This window comes from Bos mutus, chromosome 1 (genome assembly GCF_027580195.1).
Source record: "Bos mutus isolate GX-2022 chromosome 1, NWIPB_WYAK_1.1, whole genome shotgun sequence".
In the NCBI taxonomy this organism is placed as follows: Eukaryota; Metazoa; Chordata; class Mammalia; order Artiodactyla; family Bovidae; genus Bos; species Bos mutus.
Genome location: NC_091617.1, coordinates 143382272 through 143407502, shown reverse-complemented (window position 1 = coordinate 143407502; position 25231 = coordinate 143382272). Strand labels below are relative to the sequence as shown.

General features: G+C 52.3%; 1 protein-coding gene across 1 annotated transcript in view; it reads left to right on the top strand.

Moving 5' to 3' along the window:
* Window positions 1-259: 259 nt before the first annotated feature.
* KAT2B (lysine acetyltransferase 2B) overlaps window positions 260-25231 on the top strand; it is a 96545-nt gene continuing 71573 nt past the window's right edge. Inside the window, exon 1 of the mRNA XM_070364330.1 lies at window positions 260-499. Coding sequence (XP_070220431.1) covers window positions 260-499 — 240 coding nt within the window. The remainder of the gene's footprint in view (window positions 500-25231) is intronic.

Below are 25231 nucleotides of genomic sequence, written 5' to 3'. Positions count from 1 at the left end.
GGAGCGCGGGGAGGAGCGGGGAGGAGCGCCCGGGCGGGCGGGGAGGCCCGCGGGGAGGAGGCCCGGGCGGGCGGCGGGCGGCGCCGGCCCCTCCCTCCGCGAGCAGCTGCGGCCTCGGCGCGCGGCGCGCGGCGGGCGGCGGCGGGCGGCGGGCGGCGGGCGACGGGCGGGGTCCCGCGCTCCGGCGCCCAGAGCCGGGCGGAGACCCTGGCGGCGGCCGCGGCCCCGACTGGCGGCGCCTGCTGCGCTCCGGGCCGGCATGTCGGAGGCGGGCGGGCCCGCGCCCGGGCGCCCCCGCTGCCCCGCGCCCCGCAGGGCCCCCAGGCGCGGCGGCCGGGGCGCGGGCTCCTGCGGGCCGGCCGCGGCGGGGGCGGCGGCGGGCGCGGCCGAGGGCCCGGGCGGCGGCTGCTCGGCCCGGATCGCCGTGAAGAAGGCGCAGCTGCGCTCCGCCCCGCGGGCCAAGAAGCTGGAGAAACTCGGGGTGTACTCCGCCTGTAAGGTAGGCGCGCCGCCCGGCCCCCGCCCGCCCCCGGGCCGGAGGGCCGCCCCGGGCCGAGCCCCGTCAGGGGGCGCCGACCCCAAGAGGACCACCCCTTTCGGCCCCCCCGCAGGCTTTGCTCCGCGCCCGCTCTGCCCTGGGGCGCTGCTGCTCTGTAGGAGCTCGCCGGAGGCGCCTTCCGGGAGCGGAGCGGGTCCCTGGGAGCCCCTCTCGGGGACCTGCGCGCCCCGCTCGGTCCTCACCTCGCTGGGCGGAGCTGGGTGGAAGCGGGGGCGCGACCCCGGACTCGGGGCTCGCGGGCCGGGGGGAGCGGCCGCGGGGGCCCGGGGCGCTGCGCGTGCGGGCGGCCGGGCGCCCCGTGCTGTTACTGGTGCAGCCGGGACGCTGCCCCGGCTCTCGGCTGTAAACAGCACTCCGGCTCCCCTGCCCGTCCGGACGAGACGCCGCCGGGGGGCCGCTGTCAGCTCGGCTTGGACTGGGTGACGGCGGGGCGGGGACGGGCGTCCCGGCCCTGCGCCCCCAGCAGAGGCGGCCAGGCCGGGCGCTCGGGGTCGGTGACCCCGCGCGCGCGTCCCCCGGCCAGGAGGCTTCAGCGTCTGCAGGGGCTTCTCGGCTCCTGGGTGCGCTCCCCTCCGCGCCGCTCACGCCCTGTGTGGACCCTTCCCGGTTCCGTACAGGCTTGTCGCCTGGTGTAGCATCCACTCAAACTTGAGTGTTCACGGGCATCTCCCGGGAGCCGCTTCCATGCTCACTCCGTGTCCGAAGGGCTGGGACGAGGCTTAGAGGCTGCTCTCAGGTGGTGTGATGCTGGGCGGCTCACAGGCCCCATCCCGAGGGGCAAACCCCAGTGCCACCCGGGACGGTATCGGATTACTGAAACTGGGAGACAGCGGTGCCCCGAGGCTGGTGTTTGTGAAGGAGCAAAAGTGACCGAAGAGGAGAGTGTTTCTTAGAAGGGCCCGGAGGGTGCCTGCCAGGCGCCCTAGATGAGTGAGAACGAGGCGGGGGAGCCGCGGGCGCAAGGCAGGTCTGCGCCGGGCCGGGAACGGGCCCAGGTACCCCGCGGCCGCGGGTTCAGAACCAGAGGGGCTCGGCCCGGCGGCGCCTGTCCGCTCCCTGTTTCTAGTCTGGTTTTTTAATCGGGTTCCTTCTCACCCTGCTGCTACCCTAACTTGCCTGAAGTTTTGGTTCTGTCTAAAACCCTTGAGCATCTGTGCCCTGCATTCATATTTTTAATCCTTTCAAATGTTCATGAGTGAAATTAGCACCTTTTCTAAAGTTTGTAACTTGAGTGTTTTACGTTCCCATTGACAACCAAACCTATTGGAAGGGAAAACCTTGTCATCGAGGGTCTCTTTTCTTGGTCCTGGGAGGCTGCAAGTCTCCATATCTAGTTGCTCATTCACTCATTCATTCAGTGTTAGAGGGATTCCCATCAGGGGGCCAGGCATTGTGCTAGCTGGGACAGGGACACCCAGAATGTGTCCTTCTGGGGCTACTGGCCGGACGTGTGCACGGCCTTGCGTGCAAGTGGTGGGTGAACCAGTTACAATGAATCTCAGAAAACCTGCCTCCTTAGAATGCTGTTGGCACTCAGAGCAGGGCCTTCAGGGACTGAAGCTCGGGTTGGGCAGGAATAGCTTCCTGGAGGAAGTGTCAGTGGGTGCTAAGGACTCTTAGCGGTGCAGGGGTGAGCTGCGGCTTCTTGTAGTGGAGAAACTGAAAGTAGTTATGACAGCTTGGAGCTGGGCCAGCGGGACCTAGAGGGTTGGTGGGGAGGTGTGCGTGGCCAAGAGGGAGGCCAGGGGTCTTAATATTATCTCGGGCTTTTTGTTTGTTTGTTTTTTAACTGTTCTTGAGTGTGAGGAGGTGCAGGAGACCAGCATGTGTATTCTTTTCTGAGCTTGCCTGTACCTTTTATGTAAGAAAACCCCAAAGGACAGATTCCTCTACCTTCTGTCGCTGAGCGGCCACTTGGCAAAAGTGACATCTCTCTGGAAAGAGACAAGTACGTTCCTGGGGGTGAGGGGTGGGGCGGGTGTTGGAGCTATTGAAAGAAAATAAGCCTCAGACCTGATAAAAGATCTGGCCTTTAAACTTCACAAACAGACAGAAAAAGAAGGGAGCTAGTTCCTAGCCAGGGAGGGGCACCACACCCCAGAGAGGGAAAAAAAAGAAACAAACTTGTTTTGCAGGATCCAGAGTAGAGTTCTTTGAACTGTGTCCTGGCTCAGGTCGCTCAGGTGACCCAGGCAGAGCGATCGTTAAAAATGTAGGTCTGACCGTATTCTGTCCCTCGGTTTAGTTCAGTTCAGTGCAGTCGCTCAGTTGTGTCTGACTCTTTGCGACCCCATGAATCTCGGCACGCCAGGCCTCCCTGTCCATCACCAACTCCCGGAGTTCACTCAGACTCACCTCCATCGAGTCAGTGATGCCATCCAGCCATCTCATCCTCTGTTGTCCCCTTCTCCTCCTACCCCCAATCCCTCCCAGCATCAGTCTTTTCCAGTGAGTCAACTCTTCACATGAGGTGGCCAAAGTACTGGAGTTTCAGCTTTAGCATCATTCCTTCCAAAGAAATCCCAGGGCTGATCTCCTTCAGCATGGACTGGTTGGATCTCCTTGCAGTCCAAGGGACTCTCAAACCACAAGGCCCTGTGTGGGCTGGCCACTGCTGTCTCTCTGGCCCCTTTTGAGGGCCGTGCATGCAGGGTTCCCTTCTGCCTCAGGGCCTTTGCACGTACTGTTCACCAGGACCGAAAGCTCCTCTTCCCTCACCTTCAAGTGAACTCCCAGCTCTTCCTGAAAATCTCAGATTCCTTGCATCACATTTACAACCCTAGTCAGCCTTCCCATTCTAAATTTTCAGAAACCCCCTCTGTACTTATTTCTTCTTCCTGGTGCTTTTATCTTGACTTTTAATTGTGTGATTATTTGATAATGTGTTTGTCACTCTGAATAGATCCTAAGTGATGTGGTTATTGACTGGCTGAATGAGCTAGAAAAAACCGAGATGATTAACTGCTAGAAGACCAGTAGTGAAATTGTAGCCTGACCACTCCTTGACAGTTGGGTGGAGGGAATTGGCAATTTTTCACATAGGGCATTTCCAGGGCTCTCACAGATGTGCATAGGACTAGATTTTTAGTGTTATAGAAGGAACCCCGAGTAAGTTACAAGGAGCCCACATCCACATCTGTTTGAATGAGAGTGTAATTTATGTACCGGAAAACCAAAACCATTACCTGACTTTTCCTAGTGAAATAGGCTATTTCTTGACGAGAGGAGGCTGAAGGGGGTGGTGAGCGAGAGCCCCCTGAGTTCACATTTCAGGCCCCACTGCGTGACCCTGGACACGGACTTTACCTCACTCTCCGTTTCCTTGTCTACAACGCGGGCCTAGGAGCCTCCACCTCACAGGGTGACACTGAGGACTTCAGATGGGCTCCTGTGTCTGAGCACCAGCAGGTGTGTGGTCCATGCATCCTCTGAGCAGCTCAGAGGAGGGTACCCTGGAGACGTGGGAGTTGAGAAGGAACGAGGGGCTTAGTCTCCTGTCTCAGCTCTGCCACGTGTGTGGCCTTGGGCACCAGTCACGGAGTTTCCCTCTGAACCTGGCTTGCTTCATCTCTAAGACGGAGACCATGACTTCAGCCTTGAAGTTCAAAGACAGAAGGTCCCAGAATGTTCCTGGAACCTTAGACTGTTGGGTCCGCGCTGGCAAAATGAACCTGCCTGGTGCTGAAACAGAAATAGAGTTTCAGATGTAGAAAACAAACTTATAGTTACCAGGAGAGAAAGCCGTGGGGGGGATAAATTGGGAGATTGGGGTTGACGCGTGCACACTGCTGTGTATCATATAAGCACAGGAAATCATCCTCAACAAGCTGTGGTTCCCCACACGGGAAAAGACTCTGAGGAAGAGTGGGTGAATGTATATGTGTAACTGATTCACGGTGGTGTACACCTGAGCTAACGCAGCACTGTAAATCCACAATACTGCACTGCTGCTGCTGAGTCACTTCAGTCGTGTCCGACTCTGTGCGACCCCAGAGACGGCAGCCCACCAGGCTCCCCCGTCCCTGGGGTTCTCCAGGCTGGAGTGGGTTGCCATTTCCTTCCTCAATGCAGGAAGGTGAAAAGTGAAAGTGAAGTCGCTCAGTCGTGTCCGACTCTTAGCGACCCCATGGACTGCAGCCTACCAGGCTCCTCCGTCCATGGGATTTTCCAGGCAAGAGTACTGGAGTGGGGTGCCATTGCCTTCTCTGCAATACTGCACTAAAAATTACTAAAAACAAGAAAAGAAATTGCCTGGCGCTGTGCTCAGGGTCCCAGTCAGGGGCCACCAAGCAGTTACAGAGGACTCAGTTGATGGGATTCTGGGCTGAGAGCCATACTTGAGAGAGAGACGTGGGCACAGGGCTAGAAAATTAGTCATTTAAAAAATAATGGTTTATCATCTAGAAGGGGCCCTGAGTGTGAAACGCATCGGGCACAGGCACAGGTGCTGCTGTGAGAGAGAAAGCTCCCTGCGCTGGGGGTGTCGGGGCCGCTGGCAAACGGGGGGGCGAGAACCAGCCTTGAAGTTGCGGGGAGCGCGGGAAGCCTCTGTTTGCGTTTGTCCGTCCTCCTGGGAGCAGACTGCTGTTCCAGCATCTGGAGCAGCGGCTCTTCTTACCCAGGAGCCCTTGTGCCTGCCGCGGGATGTTTGGCAAAGTCTGGGGACATTTTCGGCCATTGTAACGGGGGGAGGCGGCCCTGGTGGCAGCTGGTGAACAGGCCTGGGGTGTTGGTGACGGCCCATAGTGCGGACCACCCCTCCCCACCCACCGCGGGGACCCGGCCCCTGAGACAACGGTGCAGAAGCCGAGAAACTGCCTCAGGAGAACGTTGATTTGTCCCCCAGTACCATAACTTTGCAGCCGGGGAAAAAATGAATACTTTTCATGTTAATTTGAATAGCACTCAAAACCTGAAAAAAATCTCATTTGTGAATCCTGGGCATATTTTTAAACAGCTTTATTTTGGTATAATTTATAGACCATGAAACTCATCAACTGTGTGCAGTCAGATGCTTTTGAGTAAACGTGTCCAGTAGTGCTTACAGGACTGCAGTCCAGTGTTATCACCGTGCCATCCCTCCCACCCCCCAAAAGTCTGGGCCCCACCCCCCACCTCCCACTGTGGGCACCCTTTTAAAAGGTGATGTTTTATAAAAGTAAGGTGATTGTTGGTTTGCAAACAGAAACTCAGCTGAAAGTGGAGACATTTTCAGATCAGCAATATTGTTACAGCAAAGCACAGCACACCCAGGTGGGTAGATAAAATGTTTAAAACAAAAAAACCTTCTCAGCCTCTAGCCACATTGCTCTAAAATGGGGTGCCGTGGAACCAGGCACTTGGGCAGAACGTTTCATTTGGCAGGCACCATACAGAAAGTGAGAAAGATGACCAAGTTGGATTATGTCCTCCTGAACTCTCAGAGAAGATTGAAATGCCAGCCTGCAAAGCCTTCAGATTACAATTTGCAGTTTTATGTAACTGAGAAAAGTAGTTTATAGGGCAAAACAGCACAAAAATCTGCTGAGGACTGTTTTGTTTTAGGAAGCCTGTGATTGCAAAAATAAGCGTTTTGTGAGCCCGTGCTGGTGGGTCTTGTGTGTGTGTGTGTTTACCGTTCAGTAGATCTAAACTTGGTTACCTTCCACACTGGCAGGATTTAATCCTGCGTCCATTTAATTCTGTAAATCCACGGGTCTGACCGGTCATAGGGATCGTTGAAGGTGAAACATGCAGTTTCATTCCAGGTACCGTGGAACAATCAGAACATCTCCTTCTCAGATGAGAGACCTGGATACTCAACTCAGTGCCAGTAAAGCCTGGGTGTCTGCGGCTCAGCGGCTTCTGACGGAGTTGTCTGTTCCATCCTGAGAGGAAGGTTCGGGAAGAGCTGTCAGAGGTTTCTGGCTCTGGACAGCCTCCTAATTTGAACCCTACTCCACGCTTTGAATCTGCCGCGGTGCCTGTGCGGGACTGCAGGCCAGCCGACCCCCTGGAGGGGGGCCTGCCCCCCAGCCTGGTGCCCCCGGGCAGGCCTCACCTGCCTGCCTTTCAGTCTCCTCGTGGGTGGAGCGGGTGGCAGGGGCCGCTTCGAAGGTTTACCGTGAAGACAAGATTGTCGAGCTTCTCCGAGCCTTCTTAGGACACAGGCGTTCCACGGACGTCTGTGCTATTTTTTAAGTTTCCTTTGCTGTCAGCAGTTTTGTCGCTAGCTAGCGTTTTGCTGCACATCATCTGATGCTTCCACCTGGGGGAACGAAAGGCTGGGAGGTCGTCTCAGCCACTGCAGGGCTGAGAGCGGAGGAGGGAGCCGCCCGCACCCGCGTCCTCGTGTCCCAGGCGGGGAGGGCGCCTTCCTGCAGATGGTTTATCGAGGCCTGCGTTCGTGGCAGGCCTTCTCCTGCTCCCGATTGGTGTGTACTGTGCTCCTGTTGAGAGAGATGTTCAAAGGCTTTCTCTAGTTCATTGAGACGCGCAGGCCGTAACGTGAGCAGAGTAAGTGTTCTTTATGACTGACCCGGGCAGACAGATGCATGCCCTAGATTGTTTTAAAGCTGACAATCAAGAGCGCCACCGCTCTGGCCCCAGAGAGTTCCCTGTGGAAGGGAGATGAAAGGGATATCGACTCCGGCCGTCCCAGGTGCCAGATGGGCTGGAGAGGTGAGGACTCGCAGGTCCTGGGAATTTAGGAGTCCCTGAACAGCTCCAGATAAGACTGCACATGCGGCAGAATTTCAGCACAATCCAGACGAAACAGTCTCTCTACACTTGTGCTGCGCAGCTGGTGCAGTGCTCAGGTCTTCAGTGTGTGTGAGGATTTGGGGGTGCGCGTTTGCATATTTGCACGTCTGTGCCACTGTCACGCAGATAATGCTGTGGAGCGTTTCCAGCCCCCAGAGGACCCGCATGCGCCCTCCCCACTGCCAGGACTCTCCTTCCTGATGCTCCTTGCCTCCTGGCAGCTTTGCCTCCTGTGGAGGTCACATCAGTGGAGTCACAGCACGGCAGAGCCTCCTTGCCTCTGGCTCTGGCGCTCCACGTGGCAGCCTAGGCTGCGTGTGTGTTCTCAGCTGTAGCCCTAGTTCATAAAAGCCCATGTTTTTAAGCTAGAAAACAAGTTAAAATTGGTTAACCATTTACAGAATGGAAGTCATTGGATGTGGACAGCTTACTAGGATGAATTTTAATTAGGCTTGTGAAACTTTTATTTTATTTTTTTTTGGTGGCTGCACCGCTCTGCGTGGCTTGTGGGCTCTCAGTCCCCTGACCAGGGATTGAACCCAGGCTCCCGGCAGTGACCATGGCCTCCTAACCCCTGGACTGCCGGGGAAGTCCCCTGATTAGGCTTCTGAAAGAAAAGATGGGAATTTGATCTTGAGATGTACAGGAAGAACCCACGAGGGTAAGACTGTGGCGGGAAATCTGGGAGGTGTGCTGGCTGCTCTGATGGAGACAGGGGCTGGATGAGACGCGGGCCCTGCAGCCTGTGGCCTCCCTCCTCCCTGCAGCCCTTGGGGAGCCCTTGCCGGTGAATGTCACGCCAGGTCCTGCCATCGCCCCCCTTGTCTCTGGACGGTGACTGAGCTGTACACTGTGTCCTGTGGGCCACGCAGAGCCATGCATATTGTGTGTGGTGGCTGGAGTCTGGTCCAGAAGGCTCCAGTGGACGCCGACACCTCCCTGTTACCTGCCCAGGGGGTGGACACGCAGCACAGAGACCGTTCCTCCTGGTTCACACCCACCCGGTCTCCAGAACTGTCTGCTGAGGCCGCTAAGGGCCCCGTCCTCCCCAGGAGTGGCAATGAGGCAGCTCGATTACTGTACAGCCTCTGGTTTTCCCAAACAACTCATCCTTGAAAACCCGTGTTAAATATTGAAGATAAGCTTACTATTTAATGGAATCATATGGACCATAAAGTAATCTTTTCTGTAGTTGATACGGTTAGCACACCTGGATTTTCATCTTTCTGTCTTGTGTGTGCGTATATATAACAGGGGGGTGTTATCCCCATTTATATATTCACTTAACATTTGTTTCCAAGGGCAATTTAGGAAGACTGCCACTCAGGTGGGCTTTCTTTTTTAAAACTGCTTACTGGAGTGCAGTTTCTGAACAGCGTTGTGTTAGCTTCCGGTGTCCAGCAGAGCGAATCAGTTACACACAAAACCACCCTGTTTTGATTCTTTCCCGCTCAGGTCATCACTGAACACTGTGCTGCACGGTACGTCCTTGAGTGAAAGTGAGAGTCGCTCAGTCGTGTCCCATAGTCCATGGAATTCTCCAGGCCAGAATACTGGAGTGGGTAGTCTTTCCCTTCTCCAAGGGATCTTCCCAACCAAGGGATCAAACCCAGGTTCTCCTGCATTGCAGGCGGATTCTTCACCAGCTGAGCCTCCAGGGAAGCCCACAGTGTGCCCTTGTTTTCTGTGTTACACATGGCAGTGTGTTTATGTCCATTCCAATCTCCCAATTTATTCCTCCCCACACGATAGGCTTTCTTTAATTTGTTCTTCTGTTTGTACCCAGAGGCCCAGACACAGGACTTACTATGTTTTTAAGCAGGAGTCAAATGCATTTATTTTGGAAAAAAAAGTGTGAGTGATGTCTCTAATGATTCCCTTGGAGTGACGCACCACCTCACCTTAGGAGGAGTTTTCCTGTAGTCTCTTCAGTGACCTCAGGGCAAGGTGTGAGGGGGTATTTCCATAGAGTCCACACCATCAAGCTGGCCCCCACCTACGCTGGGCATGGGCAGCCTCCTGGGAGGCTTCTGTGGTCTTCGGGAGAGTCCAGAAGTGCAGGGTGACTCCTAACATCCTAGTGACTGATGGCCGCTGCTCGGCTTGGCCGAGTTTGCATCGGCTCTAACAAGCCGGTGTTGAAACTGGCTGGCAGAAGGCCAGGGAAGCCAAGGTCAGCGCACTGAAACAGCGCCGTGAGTCCTGGCAGCCAGGCCTTGCGTGTCCCCGCAGGACCACCTGCCCTGCCATCCCCCGGGGATGTGTCCACGAGCGCTGGCAGGATGGGGGGTGGGGGGCTCCCCAACATGCTGTGAGTCTGCGGGGCGGTGAGGGTCCCGCCCCCTGCACAAGCCTTGGATCTCAGGGCTGTCAAGCGGAGAGAGGGGTCCTGCCAGCATCCCCGTTCATCCGGCAAACCCTCCTGGATCGCGCCGGGCGCTGGCCTAGACACAGGGACACAGCGACAGATGGGCGCTCGCTCTGGGAGAGCTTGCTTTCTGGTGGCAGAAGCAGACAGTAAACAAGAAAATAGCAGAGAGTGCTAAGTGCCGTGCACACACAGTGAAAACAGAGCCGTGGACAAGGCTCCCTGGGCGGCTCCGCCAGACGTGTGCCCGGAAAGCCCTCTCTGAAGAGGGGACTGTCCTGGACCTGAGTGATGGCAGGGAGCCAGCTCTGCATGGGGCCCCGGGACCCGGGGAGAGGCTGCCGCAGAGACTCCAACCCAGGGGGCTTGGCGGAGTCACAGGCAGCTGGGACCACTAGGCTGGGGGAGCGGGGGTGAGGTGGGGGAGCCGATGGGGCCCCTCCATTGGATCATCCTCACAGGGTGAAATGATCTGATCTCCCACTTCCGAGCAGTTTCAACAAATACATAGCCAGACCCAGAACGTTTTTGTCACCTTGGAAAGTCCCCCCAGAAGCAACCGCGGATCTAGTGTGTATCCCGCTAAGCTTAGTTTTGGTATTCCTGCATTTCTTACAAATGACCCCACATGGCACACACTGTTCCTTTTTCACTCTGCTCAGGGTTTTGGGGGTTCATTCATGTTGCTGCATGCATCAGTAGTTTACTTCTTTTTATTGTTGAGAAATAAATCCACCGTATGGATGTACTGTGGTTTATCTGTCTACCTGTTGATAGATCTGGCCTGTTTCCAGTATCTTCAGAGAAGACATGCTTATTTTAAGCATCCTCTTTGGCTGCTCTAAGAAGGATAAAGTGTGTAAGAGAAAGAGTAGAAAAAGAGGGCCATTTGAAGTTATTACAGGCTGGGTCTAAGTGGATGGTGGCTTGGATGAAGGCAGAGGACAGGTGAGGAGACAGCTTGAGGCTGTATTATGAGTTTAGAAGCAACAGGATTTGAGTTACTGGGGGGGTGTGCTGGCGTGTGAAGAAAAGACAGGTGAATGTGTGTGATGTGTAGGTTGTTGGCCTGAGCAGCTGAGAGGAGGGAATCCATTTATCAAGATGGTGAGAGAAACCACGGGAGAAACATTCAGATGGGTCGGAGTTGAGAACTCTCTTATGGACGTGTTACAGTGTGATTCTGAGTCAAGGGTGATGTTAAAGTGAGATGATTCATTTAGCAGTTGTGTGTAATATCTGGAGCATTCTAAATAGTTAGCAAATGGTGGCTACTATTCCCGGAGAAGGCAATGGCAACCCACTCCAGTCCTCTTGCCTGGAAAATCCCATGGACGGAGGAGCCTGGTAGGCTGCAGTCCATGGGGTCACGGAGAGTCGGATACGACTGAGCAACTTCACTTTCACTTTTCATTTTCATACATTGGAGAAGGAAATGGCAACCCACTCCAGTGTTCTTGCCTGGAGAATCCCAGGGACGGGGGAGCCTGGTGGGTGGCCATCTATGGGGTCGCACAGAGTCTGTGCGACTGAAGCGACTTAGCAGCAGCAGCAGCAGCTACTATTCCAGTTACAGGCAGCACTAATTAAATCTAAGTGTCTGCAAAGATGAATGGATAGAGAGGTGTGGTGTGTATACACACTGGGTTGTTCAGTTCAGTTCAGTTCAGCTCAGTCGCTCAGTCGTGTCCGACTCTTTGCAACCCCATCGCAGCACGCCAGGCCTCCCTATCCATCACCAACTCCCGGAGTTCACCAAAACTCATGTCCATCGAGTTGGTGATGCCATCTCATCCTCTGTCATCCCCTTCTCCTCCTGCCCCTAATCCTTCCCAGCATCAGAGTCTTTTCCAGTGAGTCAACTCTTTGCATGAGGTGGCCAAAGTATTGGAGTTTCAGCTTCAACATCAGTCCTTCCAAAGAACACCGAGGCCTGATCTCCTTTAGAATGGACTGGTTGGATCTCCTTGCAGTCCAAGGGACTCTCAAGAGTCTTCTCCAACACCACAGTTCAAAAGCATCAATTCTTCGGCGCTCAGCTTTCTTCACAGTCCAACTTTCACATCTATACATGACCACTGGAAAAACCATAGCCTTGACTAGACGGACCTTTGTTGGCAAAGTAATGTCTCTGCTTTTGAATATGCTATCTAGGTTGGTCATAACTTTCCTTCCAAGGAGTAAGCATCTTTTAATTTCATGGATGCAGTCACCATCTGCAGTGATTCTGGAGCCCCCCAAAATAAAGTCTGACACTGTTTCCACTGTTTCCCCATCTATTTCCCATGAAGTGATGGGACCAGATGCCTAGTTTTCGGAATGTTGAGCTTGAAGCCAACTTTTTCACTCTCCTCTTTCACTTTCATCAAGAGGCTTTTTAGTTCCTCTTCACTTTCTGCCACTGGGCTGTTGCTTAGTCCTAGAATGGATGAAATGATGTCACTTGCCACAGCAGGGATGGATCTAGGGATTATCCTACTAAGTGAAGTAAGACGAATGCCATATGGTATCACTTACATGTGGACGCTAAAATAGTACAAGTGAACTTACAAAACAGAAACAGACTCATAGAAAGCAAGCTTATGGTCCCCAGAGTGGGGGGTGGATACCTTAGGAGCCTGGGTTTAACGTATACACACTGCTGTGTGCAAAACAGGTGAACAGCAAGGCCCTGCTGTATAGCACAGGGCACTGGATTCAGTGTCTTGTGAGAACCTGTTAACACACAGTGTAACTGAGTTACTTTGCTGTACACCTGGAACGCACACAGTATTGTAAGTCAGCTAAACTTGAAAAAAAACCAGTGCTAAGTGGTGATTATTGATCTTAATACAGTGACTTGCCCAACTGGAGGCCAAGGAAGAGTGAGTAAACAGAAACAGTGGGAAACAGGGTCCCCTGGGTAAAGAGGAGAGCGGCTGACGGAAGGTCTTGGGTTTCAGGCAGAAAACTTCACACTGAATCCGCGTGCTAACAGTGTCTTTGCACCAGGAAGGAAACACAGGATATTTTAGAGCCAGGAGGTCGAGGTCGAGGTTTTGGCGTGGGGTGCTTGCTCCTTGGCCAGCTGGGTGAGCGCAACAAGCAGGCCTCTCTGAGCGCGGACTCGCGGGTCCTGCAGGCCCTGGGGTGGGGAGATAGGACGATGCAGGGGACAGTGGCCTTGGGAGCTGCAGACCCAAGGGCTTGGTTTTGCTGGTGGCGTTTTTGAGCGGAGCTCGTGTTCCGTGCAGGGCGGGGCGGGCGTGTGCTCAAGGTGGGGGGGGGCCGTTCCTTCCAGCCGCTGGTGGGGGGCTGCGGGGCCTGGTGGTGAGAGAGGAGTGAGCCAGGAGAGGCTTCGAAAGGAGAGCCAGGTGGCCTGGGATGGGGCCTCGCAGCCAGGTGGTCGTCCTGGGAGCTGGGGACGTGGATGTAGGGAAGGGCGGTGGGCAGGCTGCTGGGGCTGAGGGCAGCCTCGAGAACCTGGCGGAGGAGCCGGGTGGGGAGCGGGGTGGGGGCCTGCTCTGCAGCTGGTGGGGCTGCGAGGCTGACCGGCGCGGTCTGTGCCACTCGTCTGGTCGGTTCGGTGCCGAGACAGCAGGTGGGACCAAGGGGTCCCATCACCGGCAGCCCGAGGGGCCCCTGCCCGCCCTGGAGGCCGTGCCGGCCGCTTTGGGAGTCTCTGGCGAAGCCCACGGTGGGCACGCACGCCGGTCGAGGCCCCAGGAACGTCCACGGCTCTGCGCTCCGTGGCCGCAGCCTCCTGAGCCCCTCCGGGGGATGCTGCTGGCTTTGGGCCTGGAGGGCTGACTCGGCTGAGATGAGGGGTCCGGTCCCTCGTAGGCCGGCCGCGGCCCTGGAGTTGTTCTGACGGCGTCTGGAGGTCACGGGGGTCACCGTGAAGACTCAGGTCTTGACTTGACTCCAGCCTGGATGCAGGGACGGCTTCCGGAGCCAGGGCTCTCCTCCCAGAGCTTTCCCGTTGGTCTGATGTTGGTGCGTCTCGGAGGGTCTGCAAGGGTGCTGTGTGCATCCTGCCTGTACCCGGTGGTCTTCCCTGGGGTCATTTCTCAGGGCTGAGTTCTCTTCTCCTCTGTACCCCTGACCACTCTCCTCAGTCCTTTTTGTACTGGTTCCACGTGGCTTCCAGACCAGAATGGCACCTTTCCTCAAGGTCTGCAGAGACGCCTGTGTTTCCGAGTGCCTCACTGGTTGTCTGTTTTCTCCTTCCAATTCTGTTTCCACTTTTTTTCTTTTTTTGGCTGTACCCTGCTGCACGTGGGGTCTTGGTTCCTGAACCAGGGCTCAACCCTCCTCGCCCTGCAGGGGAAGCGCGGAGTCTTAACCGCTGACCACCATGGGATCCCCAGTTTTCACCTTCAGTCCCGGGCAAATTCCATCTCCTGAGGAAAGACTTTCTCCCCACTCCCACTTCCTTTTACCTGCGCTCAAAGCCCCCAAATCTTAAAGATCCCGGTTTCCAGTCACAGCTTTATGCTGTCTGCAGGCCGTCCACGGGCAGTTGTGTAAGCCAGAGGGATTATCACCGAGTGAGGAAAGAAAAAAGTTCGCGTCCCATAAAGGATGGCTTAGCCACTTAAATTCACAGCATATGTGGAAAGCTCCCGTTAATCAGGGAGAAGAGAGGTTTGTAACAGTCGCATCCCTGAGGCCACCTTCACATTTCGCTGCTCAAAGTGAGGTCCTCACCTCCCTTTTTAGAAATGAGATTCTGGGGCCTCATCCTGGCCCTCCTGATTCTGAATCTGCATTTTAACAAGATTGCTGAGGCAATTCGGGGGCAGATTAAAGTTTGAGAAACGTGGCTGCAAATCCCATGAGTATCATTCAAACTGCTTCCAAAGCGGTTCACTTCCAGAGACAGCATTTATTGGAATCACAGCTCATACAGCAGTCTCCGGGTGTTGTTGCTGTTTTAAAATAGGAGGAAAGAAATTTTTTTTTTCCAAATAAATACATGATTAAAAAAAAAAAAAAAGCCATGCTCACAGTTAAGAGCAGAATTCAGATGGCTCACAATGGTGGCAAATCAAATCTTAGACGCTCCCACCCCAGTCCTCCCAACCCCAGCTCGCTCTTCCTTCTCTTGGAATCATTTTCAGAAATTGTCGGTCTCCCTTCTTCTGCTCTCCTGAGGCTGCATCTTCCATTTTCTACTATAGTTTAAGGAGGGGAACTGGGGTCATTGTACAGAAACCCATTTCTGATTCCGGTAGAATGAATTTGCAAACAAGCTAGAAAGTTGCAGGGCAGCAGGTCAAAGGTGTCATTGAGAGAGGAACGCCAGCTAGAGGGCTTTTATTATTAGCCCGTCTTAATTGTTTCAGCCTCTCCACTAATTGTGAAAACAGGGCAGCCTACTTAAGGGCTTATTTCTGTCGCTTGTTATTTCTCCTTTGCTGGGGTGGATTCTGACAGGCGTGGTCACCTGGATGCTCTGACTTTTGCTTTTTCCCCGATCAGAAAGGACAGTGATGGAGACCCGCCCACCAGGGGCTGGTTTTTCATGGTGACGGTGGTTTTTAAATGTAACTTATTGAGGCTCTCCCATCTGTATTTGAGAAAATAAGCCTCAGTTTGGGACACACTGTGGAAGACTCATGTTCGAATAGATATGAGTTCAGTAGCGAGTTCTTGCCCTTTTAAACCACAGCTTTATCGAGGTATAATTTGCATGGCATAAATTCCTCTGGCTTTAAGTGTGCAATTCAATAATTTTAGGAAACTGTCTGAGTAGTCTAGTCATCACTGAAATCCAGTTTCCATTGCCCCAGAAAGGGCCTTGTGTCCTTTTGAAGTCAACCCCGTGTGCACTTCCAGCCCAGACTACCGTCGACTTTCTGCTGTTGCTGCTCAGCCGGGTCCGACGGTGCAACCCCGTGGACTGCAGCCCCCCAGGCTCCTCTGTCCGTGGGATGCTCCAGGTGAGAGTACTGGAGTGGGTTGCCATCCCTCCTCGAGCGGATCTTGCCAACCCAGGGATCGAACCCGGGTCTCCTGCATTGCAGGCAGTTGCTTTACCGATGAGCCGCCAGGGAAGCCCAGTCAACTTTCCACCTCCATACATTTGCCTTTTCTGGAGATTTATATAACTGAAATGTATTCTATGCGATGTTTTGGTGACTGGCTCCTTGCATAATGCTTTGCAGCTCTTCCCTGTGGTAGCTCGTATCATCCCATTGCTGGTTTCTGCCGTGTCGTATTCCAGGAGGTATGCGCCATTTTATGAATTCACCGGTTGATGGACTTTGGGTTCTTTTCACTTTTGGCCAATATGAATAATGTTACTGAAAATGATTTTTTTTAAGTTGTGGTAGAATACGTATCACATAAAATTTATCATCTTAACCATTTTTAAGTTCAGCAGTGTTGAGAAATTCACCCTGTTGTACAATCATCATTGTCTCTCTAGTGTATTTCATCCTGCAAACGGAAACTCTGTTCTTATTGAACAACAGCTCCCCACAGCTTCAGTTACTCAATTCCTGGCAGCCTCCCCTTGTCTCTATGATTTGACTACTTTTCACTCTGTGTTCTTCTGATGCACAGAAATTTTACATTTTGATTAAGTCGTGTTTTTGTTGTTGCTGTCTATGCTTTTGGTGTCCTGTCCAAGAAATCATCAACAAGTCTAATGTCAAGAAGCTTTTCCCTTATGTTTTCTGTTAAGAGTTTCATTGTTTTAGGTCTTTAATCCATTTGAGGTTAGTTTTTCTAACAACTTGATTCTTTTGCATGTGAATATTCAGTTTTTCCCTTTGTCGAAAAGGTTGCCCTTTTCCCATTGAATGGTCTTGGCCCCCTTGTCAAGAATCATTTGACCACCGATGTGAGGGTTTATTTGGGGGTTTTCTGTTAGTTTAACTTTTTATGAAACTGCTGAGTTGTCTTCCAAAGCAGCTGCTCCATGTTACAGGCCCCTTCAGCAGTGCCCAAGGACTCGTGTGTCTTCATGATCAGACGTATCACCTGCTCTTTGGATTGCGGTCATCCTCGTTGGGGAGAAGTTGTATCCCACTGTGGTTTTTGTTCTTAACCTTTGAACGTTTTGCTTTTGTCCAGCCTGGAACAGAGAAGTAGCAGAACAGACAGACACACGTGCACAACCACAGGGCCTGAACGCACTCGGTGCTTCTCAGGGCAGACTGAGCAAACGCGGGGAGGTGTCTTAACGTCTAGAGTTTCTGCCTTCTCTTCTGAGTAGCGGGAGCAATAAATCCCTTCCTCACACAGGCTGAGACGGGAATGTGTATGCAAGTGCCTGTTTTAGCCAGTGCCGTAATGTTGGAGTCACAGTTTTACTCCCTAATCCCGTCTGTATGTTTTCGCTGTGGGACATTCCCTGCCACTGGTCTAACTTCTTGGGGAAGCACGACTCTCTGGCATTTTAAGCCTGACAGCGTCCTGCTGGAGGGCCTGGCGCTCCTGCTGCGGCTCCTCTGGGTGCCAACCAGGACTCTTCAGGCCCGGAGCACCCCGCTCCCTGTCTGCCTGCCATCTAGGTCATGGTTACTTGTTTATCCAGTTCTGCTTCCTTCTGTCCTGGCTTCTGCATCCTCTGACCTCTCACCCTGGATCCTGCCGGGGCAGAGACCGTTTTTATGCCTTCAGCTTGTCGGCAGCACTGAGGCGGCCTTTTCTCTCTTGGTGCTGCTGCTCTGTAGAGATGAGCTCCTGGGGAATGAGCTCCCCACCCCCCCATGCCCGGGTTATAGCTGCCACAGTAATTGGCTTGGCAGTCACTCCCTGCGAGGTTGTCCTGCAGCTGATACTTTGTTGAAGCTGCAAGGCCAACCCCCTTGGGAGTTCCCCGAGCCAGCAGCCGTCTGGTTTAATTAAGGTGTTTTGAAGGGAGCCCTCTTATCTCAGAGAACAGTGGCGGCCGGAACATCTGGAAGGGAGATAGGGAGGCCAAGGCGGAGGGCAGGTAGCAGCAGCTTGGGGCACTTGGCAGAAAATGCGCTGCTGGCATCAGGGGTGATGCTGAGTGTTTTCTCAGGACTTAGTACGTCCTCTCTCGTAAACTGGGCTGAAGGTCCCGCACACGTTAAAAATACGGTGCACTTGGGGTTCAGCATGTCCTGTGATATTTGTACACATGTAGGAAGTACTGTTCTTTCCCACCAACATGAAAAATCCAGAAACAAGTGAGCAAAATCCAGAGACTTTCAGATATTTCAATTGGGTATAACTTTCATCACTTAGAAGCATTTAAGAAATATGGGGACTCTTCTGTACCTAAGCAGTTAGGCTCCATAGTGAAGACTTGGGTTTGGAGGGGTGAATTCCCTTTGAACTCTAGTGCAGCAACATCAATAGGAACAGAACATGTCTGTAACTTAACATTTCCTAATAGCCACTTGTATTCTTAAACTTTTTACTAGAGTTTGTTTACAATGTTGTGTTAGCATCAGGTGTACAGCAGAGTGAATTGGTCATGTGTGTACATACATCCACTCTGTTTTAGAGTCTTTTCTCATGTAGGTCATTACAGAGTACTGAGTGGCGTTTCCTGTGTTACACAGCAGGTTCTTTTTTTTTTTTTTACACAGCAGGTTCTTATCTGTTTTATGCCACTTGCATTAATTTTCTCGAAATGCCATAAAAAATGATCACAAACATTATCAGGAAGTTCCTTTAATTCAGTTTTGGAGGCCAGAGGTCTGAAATCAAGGTGTCAGCAGGGCAGGGCTCTGAAGGGTCTGGGAAGAATCCTTCCTGGGTCTTCCTAAGCATCTGGTGGCTCCCCAGCCTTGGCCAGGACCAGGGATCGACCCGTGTTCCCTGCATTGCAGAGTGGGTTGTTAATCCCTGAACCACTGGGGAAGTTCTCTCTTGGTTTTATAGATTCTCCTCTCCAGTCTCTGCCCCTGTCTCCACAGGGCGTCTTCCATATGTGTGAGTGACTTGGGGTCCAGATCTCCCTCTCCTTTCTCTTACAGAAATACCACTTATTGGTTTTAAGGCCCGGTCTAAACTAGGCTAATTTTGTCTCAAGACCCTTAAGTAACCCCATGTCCAGACAAGGTCCCTTTGTGATGTTCTGGGTGGTCATAATCTTTGGGGACAAGTATTCACCACATAAAAAATGGAAAGAAAACACTTTCATTAGTTTTAATGTTTTACCTAATACTCTAAAATATCATTATAACATGGAGTTAGTGGAAAAGAATTCCTAATTCGATAGTTTAGCATTCTTTCCCCGCCTTTGACACTCAGTCTCTGACAACGCGGATCTGACAACGCGGCTCACCTTGGCCTTGCCCGCGGGCCTCAGAGTGGTCTGGAGCCCTGCACGTGGCTGACACAGCTTTCCCACTTCAGGGTTTCTCTGTCCTCCCTCCCTCCACCCTTCTCTTAGTTTTCATGGAATTTTTCTGTTTATTTGGGAAAAGTCTCAGTCCTTCTGAACAAAAGAAACAAAAACCTACTTTGTAAAAGCTACTGGGTTCCCAAGACTCAGCGTTAGCCAATTTTGAAAGAAAAGTCTTTTATTCAGTTACTTTCTAAATCATTGGAGTTTCTTGTTGTGCAATTTATTAAGCTCTTCTGTCACAAGTGGCTTCAATGTGGGGGGTGTAGCCTTTTATTGAGTAGGGGGAATGCAAGGGTCTTGGGAGGACTCTCCCTGCTGTGAGGTTCATGACCTACCCACTTCTCAGGCCCCCAAGAACATGGCAGTCTTCTGTGATATTAAGAAGAGGCATCAACTTTTAACTTCCGGACTCTAAGTCTGTTGCAATCATGAGGTTAAGATTTTTATCTCTGAAAATCCATATCCTTTCTCCAAGAACTGGAAGCTTGTTCCTGTCTTGGCTTGAACCTCAGTGAGGGGAGGGGGCTTATAAGCAGCACCACAGGGACAAGGGTGTTGGATCCTGGAATTCTTACACGTGGTTTATGATAAGGATGTGGTTTCTACCCTCTCTCTGTGTGTACTGAGCCTCTGTTACTGTTGTTGGAATCTCTCTGGAATTATGTTTTTTCGTTCAGAGGAATCAATGTTAAAGAAAATCAGCAATCAGCCCATGAATATGAACTCCAGAGAAGAATACAGAATACAAAGGGAATGTCCCTTCCCCTCCCCAACTTTCACCCCCCCCCAAAGTGTGTATCTTTCTAGTCCTCTGCATATCCGCATTCCTACATTTGAAATTGCTTATGCGTTTAACAAACACACATCAAATTCTGCTCCGTATTATTCTGTGGGCTTGTCTTTGCTGCCATCTACTAGGACCTAGAGAGGTTCCTTGTCAGCACAAATATTTAGCCTTATTTTTTTTAAACCATTAAAAAATGAAGTATAGTTGATAAATAATATTGTTGTAGGTGTAAGCAAGGTGAATCAGTTACATATATATATCTTCACACATTTAAAAGATTCTTTCCCCATAGAGTCATTAGAGGGTGTTGAGTAGATCCTGTGCTATTCAGGAGGTGCTCGTTAGTTACTCCTTTATATGTAGTGTGTGTAGATGTCAATCCCAGTCTCCCAGTTTATCCCTCCCCCCTTCCCCTGCTGGGAACAGTAAGTTTGTTGTCTACATCTGTAACTCTATCTCTGTTTTGTAAATAAGTTCATTTGTACCTTTTTTTTTAAGATTCCACATATAAGTGATATCATATGGTATTTATGTGTCTCTGACTTACTTTACTCAGTATGACAATCTCTAGGTCTATCAATGTTGTTGCAAATGGTATTCTTTCTTTTTTATGGCTAACATTCCATCGTGTATGCTTGTTTTTGTTCTCTCGGTCAGTCGTGTCTGACTCTTTGCGACCCCATGGACTGCAGCACGCCAGGCCTCCGTCCTTCACCATCTCCCAGAGTTTACTCAAACTCATGTCCATCGAGTCAGTGATGCCATCCAGCCCTCTCATCCTCTGTCGTCCCCTTCTCCTCCTGCCCCCAATCCCTCCCAGCATCAGGGTCTTTTCCACTGAGTCAGGCGGCCAAGGTGTCGGAGCTCCAGCTCCAGCCCTTCCAGTGTGCATTGTGCACACGTACCACATCTTTTTTTATCCATTCTTCTGTCGATGGACATTTAAAGTGCTTCCATATCTTGGCTATTGTAAATAGTGTTGCAGTGAATGTTGGGATGCATATATCTTTTTTGTTGTTTAATACTGAGCAAGTGACTTCAAGTTAGGAATAACTTTTTTTTTTAATTAGAGGATAATTGCTTAACAATGTTGTGTTAGTTTGCATGTATCTTTTAAATTAGTTTTCTCCAGATTCATGCCCAGGAATGGGATTGTTGATCATGTACGTGAGGAACGTCACTTTTCATTTGTAAGCTGACCAGTCTTTGGTTCAGTAAGTGCTGTGATTCCACAGTGGTCGGGACCAGTATCTTCAAGCTACTTTCACTGGTTGCATCCTCTTCAGGTCCTTGCTTTAAAGTATTAACTGTCATAGCTGATCAGAACTTAGAGAGCTCTGGTTTCAGCTAATCCTTCACCTAACAGGGCTCTCCTAGCATGTTACCAGCAAGCATCTTCATTACCACTTCCATCCACTCAGCGCCTACCCACCTTCATTCCTTAGTGCCTCTAACAGCCTTGCGGGATGGATATTTTGTGCTCCTTTCGTAGATTAGGAAGCTTAAGGTTAAGGGGTTTACCCCAGGTTCATACAGTTAGCAGACGTTAAAGTTAAGATTTGAAATTGCCTTTACATCGCTCCAGGCCCACCCTCCTGACAGAGCTTTGCTACTGTGTGCTGTCCCCTGCCGCCTGTCTGCCAACCTAAGCCCAGGATGAAACACTTGGCTGGCAAACACATTCCTTGCCCCGTCGCTGCTATGGGCTGGTCCGGGGCAGATGCCGGGGGCCGCGGGGAAGCGGCTGAGTCCTCCCGGACGCGCTCCGCCTTCCCCAGGTTCCTGCCAGCCTCTGGCGCGGAGCGCGGTCCTGCCTTCCCCCTGCCCTCCCCGCTGGCTCTATCCCTGCCTTCTGCGCGCCTTCAGGCTCGGAGGAAGCATATCCTGAAGGAAGATCCCGTTCCTGGGACTTGGCTGCAGGAAGATCCAGTCTGGGAGAATTTAATCATTCGCTTAGAGAAGACGGAGGCCTGCTTCCCTCTGGCGCTGTCCGCACTCCCAGACGCCACTTTACTTCTCTGAGGAAGTTCTCCAGTGACTCCAGGGCTTCTTAAGGCCGAACGCCACTGGGCTGCATCTTCATCTCCTGTGAAGAGAGGGTTCTGGTGTCTCAGCATGCAGGCTTGTGATGTGAGGGATGCGCAGAAGGTGCTCAGGATTTGAACAGTGAGTACACGGCACGTGAGGAGCAGGAGAGGCTCAGGGTTTGCCTCCTTTCCCCTCTCCTCCCTGTGCATGTCGCCCCCCCCGCCCTCCAAGCGCAGGGAGCCCGCCTGTAGCCGGGTCTCGTGAGCTGTGCCGTCTGCGTGCCGTGGGAGGAGCTGCAGGGAGGCCCCATCCCAGGCACGGCCACGGGCTTTCTTACCTGTGGACTCAGATTTTTGCCGCAGAAAGTGCTGTCTTGGGGTGATGGCTGTCCTCTTAGCCGTGGAGGGAACAGAGTTGATCAGGCCTGTTGGCGGCCTCCCCCGCGTCCTCGTAATGAGGACCCTCATGCCTAACCAGGTCAGCGTCTCTCTGAGTGTCTGGAGTGACAGATGCGGCCTTTGGTGGCTTTAATTCTGGTGCACACGGAGCTCCTGCCTCGGTACTTCCTTCCCGGGGCTGGCCTGCCCGTGAAGCAGACTGCGGCTGTGGTTACTTTCGTGACCAGGCAAAAATCCATCGTGTCTGTGAAAAGCTGCAGAGGTCGCTGAGGCAGACTGAGGACAGTGCACTTCTGTCATTATCCGCTTGACCCCACACCCAACACAAGCCCTCGGCATTGCTAAGTCAGGAAACCCTTGACTGGCAGCTTGGCATCTTTATGACAGTTCAGGGAGCATGCTGCGGTCTCTTGGTGGGCCTTCCTTTCTGTCCAGGTATCAGAGATTTATAAATGCTGGGTCGTATTTGTTGTTAATGTGTTTCCCCGTGTGATAAGAGCATCGTTATCCTGGACTGGAAGTTAAAAGCAGAAGGAAGTAAGACGATTTACTGATACAGATTAGTGACAGGAAAGTGGGTGGATTCCCCCCTCCCTGCACCCCCATGATTGCTATTTAAGGAAAAAAAGAGAGTGGGGATGGTTGGCCCTAATGACTAAAGGAAAGAGTGAAAGAGAAAGAAAATGTTTGCAGACACCCTGCCTCAAGCCCTGTGTTCTGTCTCCATCCCTGTTTGAAGCCCGGAGGACCCTCCTTGAGAGGAAGAGAAGAGACGAGTAAGCAGGCTGGCGTGTTGTCGTTCTCAGGAGGCCTTCCCTGTGGGGTCCCCCTGCAGCTCTCCGCTTTCCGCCCTGAGCTCCGCCCGCCCTGGCCGCTGCACTCTGTTGAGCAAACCAGGCATGGTTGCCTTTGCACAGGTTGTTCCTTCTTCCTGGGATGCTCTTGTGCCAGCGAGCTTCATCGTCAAACCTTTGCTTAAATGCCCCCGTCTGTAAAAGTCCCGGCTAAAACCGTACGTTTGACGTCTCTGTTCCCAGACCTTCGTGACCCGCCGTCCGCCTTTCTCTCCCAGCACCACCCGTCTCTGCCAGCCTGTGCGCTGTGCTCACCCGTGCTGCCCGTCCGCCGTCCCCAGCGCCCCCGCGGCTGCTCCCCCGGGCCCGGCAGGGTCTCCTTGACTCCTTCCATACCCGGCAAACGTAGCCGGCAGAGAGTAGACCCTCGGTGCCTGTCGTGAGTCCTTGGCTTGGGATGTAGTTCTCCCGACTCCAGGTTTCTCCTTTCAGGTCTGGCACGCCCTCCTCCAGTGGCTTCTTCTGTCATCGTTTGCTTTTCTCTACCCAAAAGCCTTTTTTGGAAAGGGCAGCTGAATCAGACCAACTGCTCAGAACAGCTGGAGGCGGGGCTGCTGGCCCACCAAGAGGAGAAGAGGAGTGGATTGGGGGGGTCTCCTCCCAGCTCTCGAGATTGTAGGGTGCTTTCTGGGGAGCAGACTCTCATGAACATCACCTCAGGAACATGGCTTTGGAGACTGTGTCTCTAAGAGGCAGATGGCTTTCCTCAGAGGATTTCAGGGCCTGGTTTAGATTAGTATCAGAGCATGTGGGTAACGGTAGGCCCTGCCTGGTGCCTGGCCAGACCGAAGAGGGTCCCTAGAGCTAGGCACTGGGGGCTGCTTTGCTGGGGTCGCTGGTGGAAGGTCCTTCCTCAGCCCATCCTCACTGTGAGGAGCAGCCAGGTGGGGCCTGCCAGGTTCCACGCGCCCACAGGGAAGGGCTTACCATCAAACGCAGGTTTTTCTTATTGCATCTTGACCCTTCCTGCCTCACCAGTTTATTCTTTCTTTTCTTACTCTCCTCTACATGCACACACTTCAGAAACTATTCCTATCTTGGAGAATTTTCTGTGTGAGGTCAAGGCAGCAGCCGTTCTGAAATTTTCAGACTTCTGTTAACTTCAGCCATCTGGTACACCAGGGGCTGGGGGGGAGGGGCAGAGGTGGGGCTAGGAGATCCAAACCTGGGAAAAAAGACGTCTGAGGGGACGAAAGAGCTAACAGAGCCCAAGTACAAAAATCTATCGCAGTTTATTTAAAGGCCAGTACTGTCCAGGAGAAACGTAGTGTGAACCACGTGTGTCATTTTAAATGTTCTGTAGCCACATTTCGGAGAAGGCAATGGCACCCCACTCCAGTCCTCTTGCCTGGAAATCCCATGGACGGAGGAGCCTGGTAGGCTGCAGTCCATGGGGTCGCGAAGAGTCAGACACGACTGAGCGACTTCACTTTCACTTTTCACTTTCATGCATTGGAGAAGGAAATGGCAACCCACTCCAGTGTTCTTGCCTGGAGAATCCCAGGGACAGCGGAGTCTGGTGGTCTGCTGTCTATGGGGTCGCACAGAGTCGGACACGACTGAAGTAACTTAGCAGCAGCAGTAGCCACATTAAAAAAGAAAAAAGAAACTGGCCAAATGGATTTTAATATCTCTTAACTCCCTGTATCTAAAATATTGACATTTCAGCATGTAACGAATATGAAAGCTGTCGAGGTTGTTTCTGCTCCAGTCTTCTAAGTCTGTTGTGTACCTTGCATCTCCAGTGTTTCCGTGTGCACAGACCACAGTGCAGGGGCCCGGTAGCCACTTGTGACTCCTGTGTTGGATGGTGTACACAGAAGGCTCTTACCCAGAGTGAATCAGCCTGTGTTTCATGTTGTTTTAGCAATTCGTATTTTTGATTTCTCAGCCATAGAAGATTTCAAGCTTTCAATAAGAGAGGGCTGGCGTGGTCAAGGATAGAGTCACTGGATGGAGTAAAGGTTGGAGTCATTCAGTACAAGCTTTCCACGTTTCCCTCCACACCTTATGACCGGTGAAGACCCAGAGTGGTACTCGGTAGAATAATCGGGAATAATCGATACCTTTCCACTCTTGTCCTCAGCTTTATAACCCAGGTCATCACAGAAACACTTGAGCATTTTTGCTGTTTTCTAAGAAGGTGGGGAAATGTGCAAAGTGGGAAAAGTTTAAGAAAG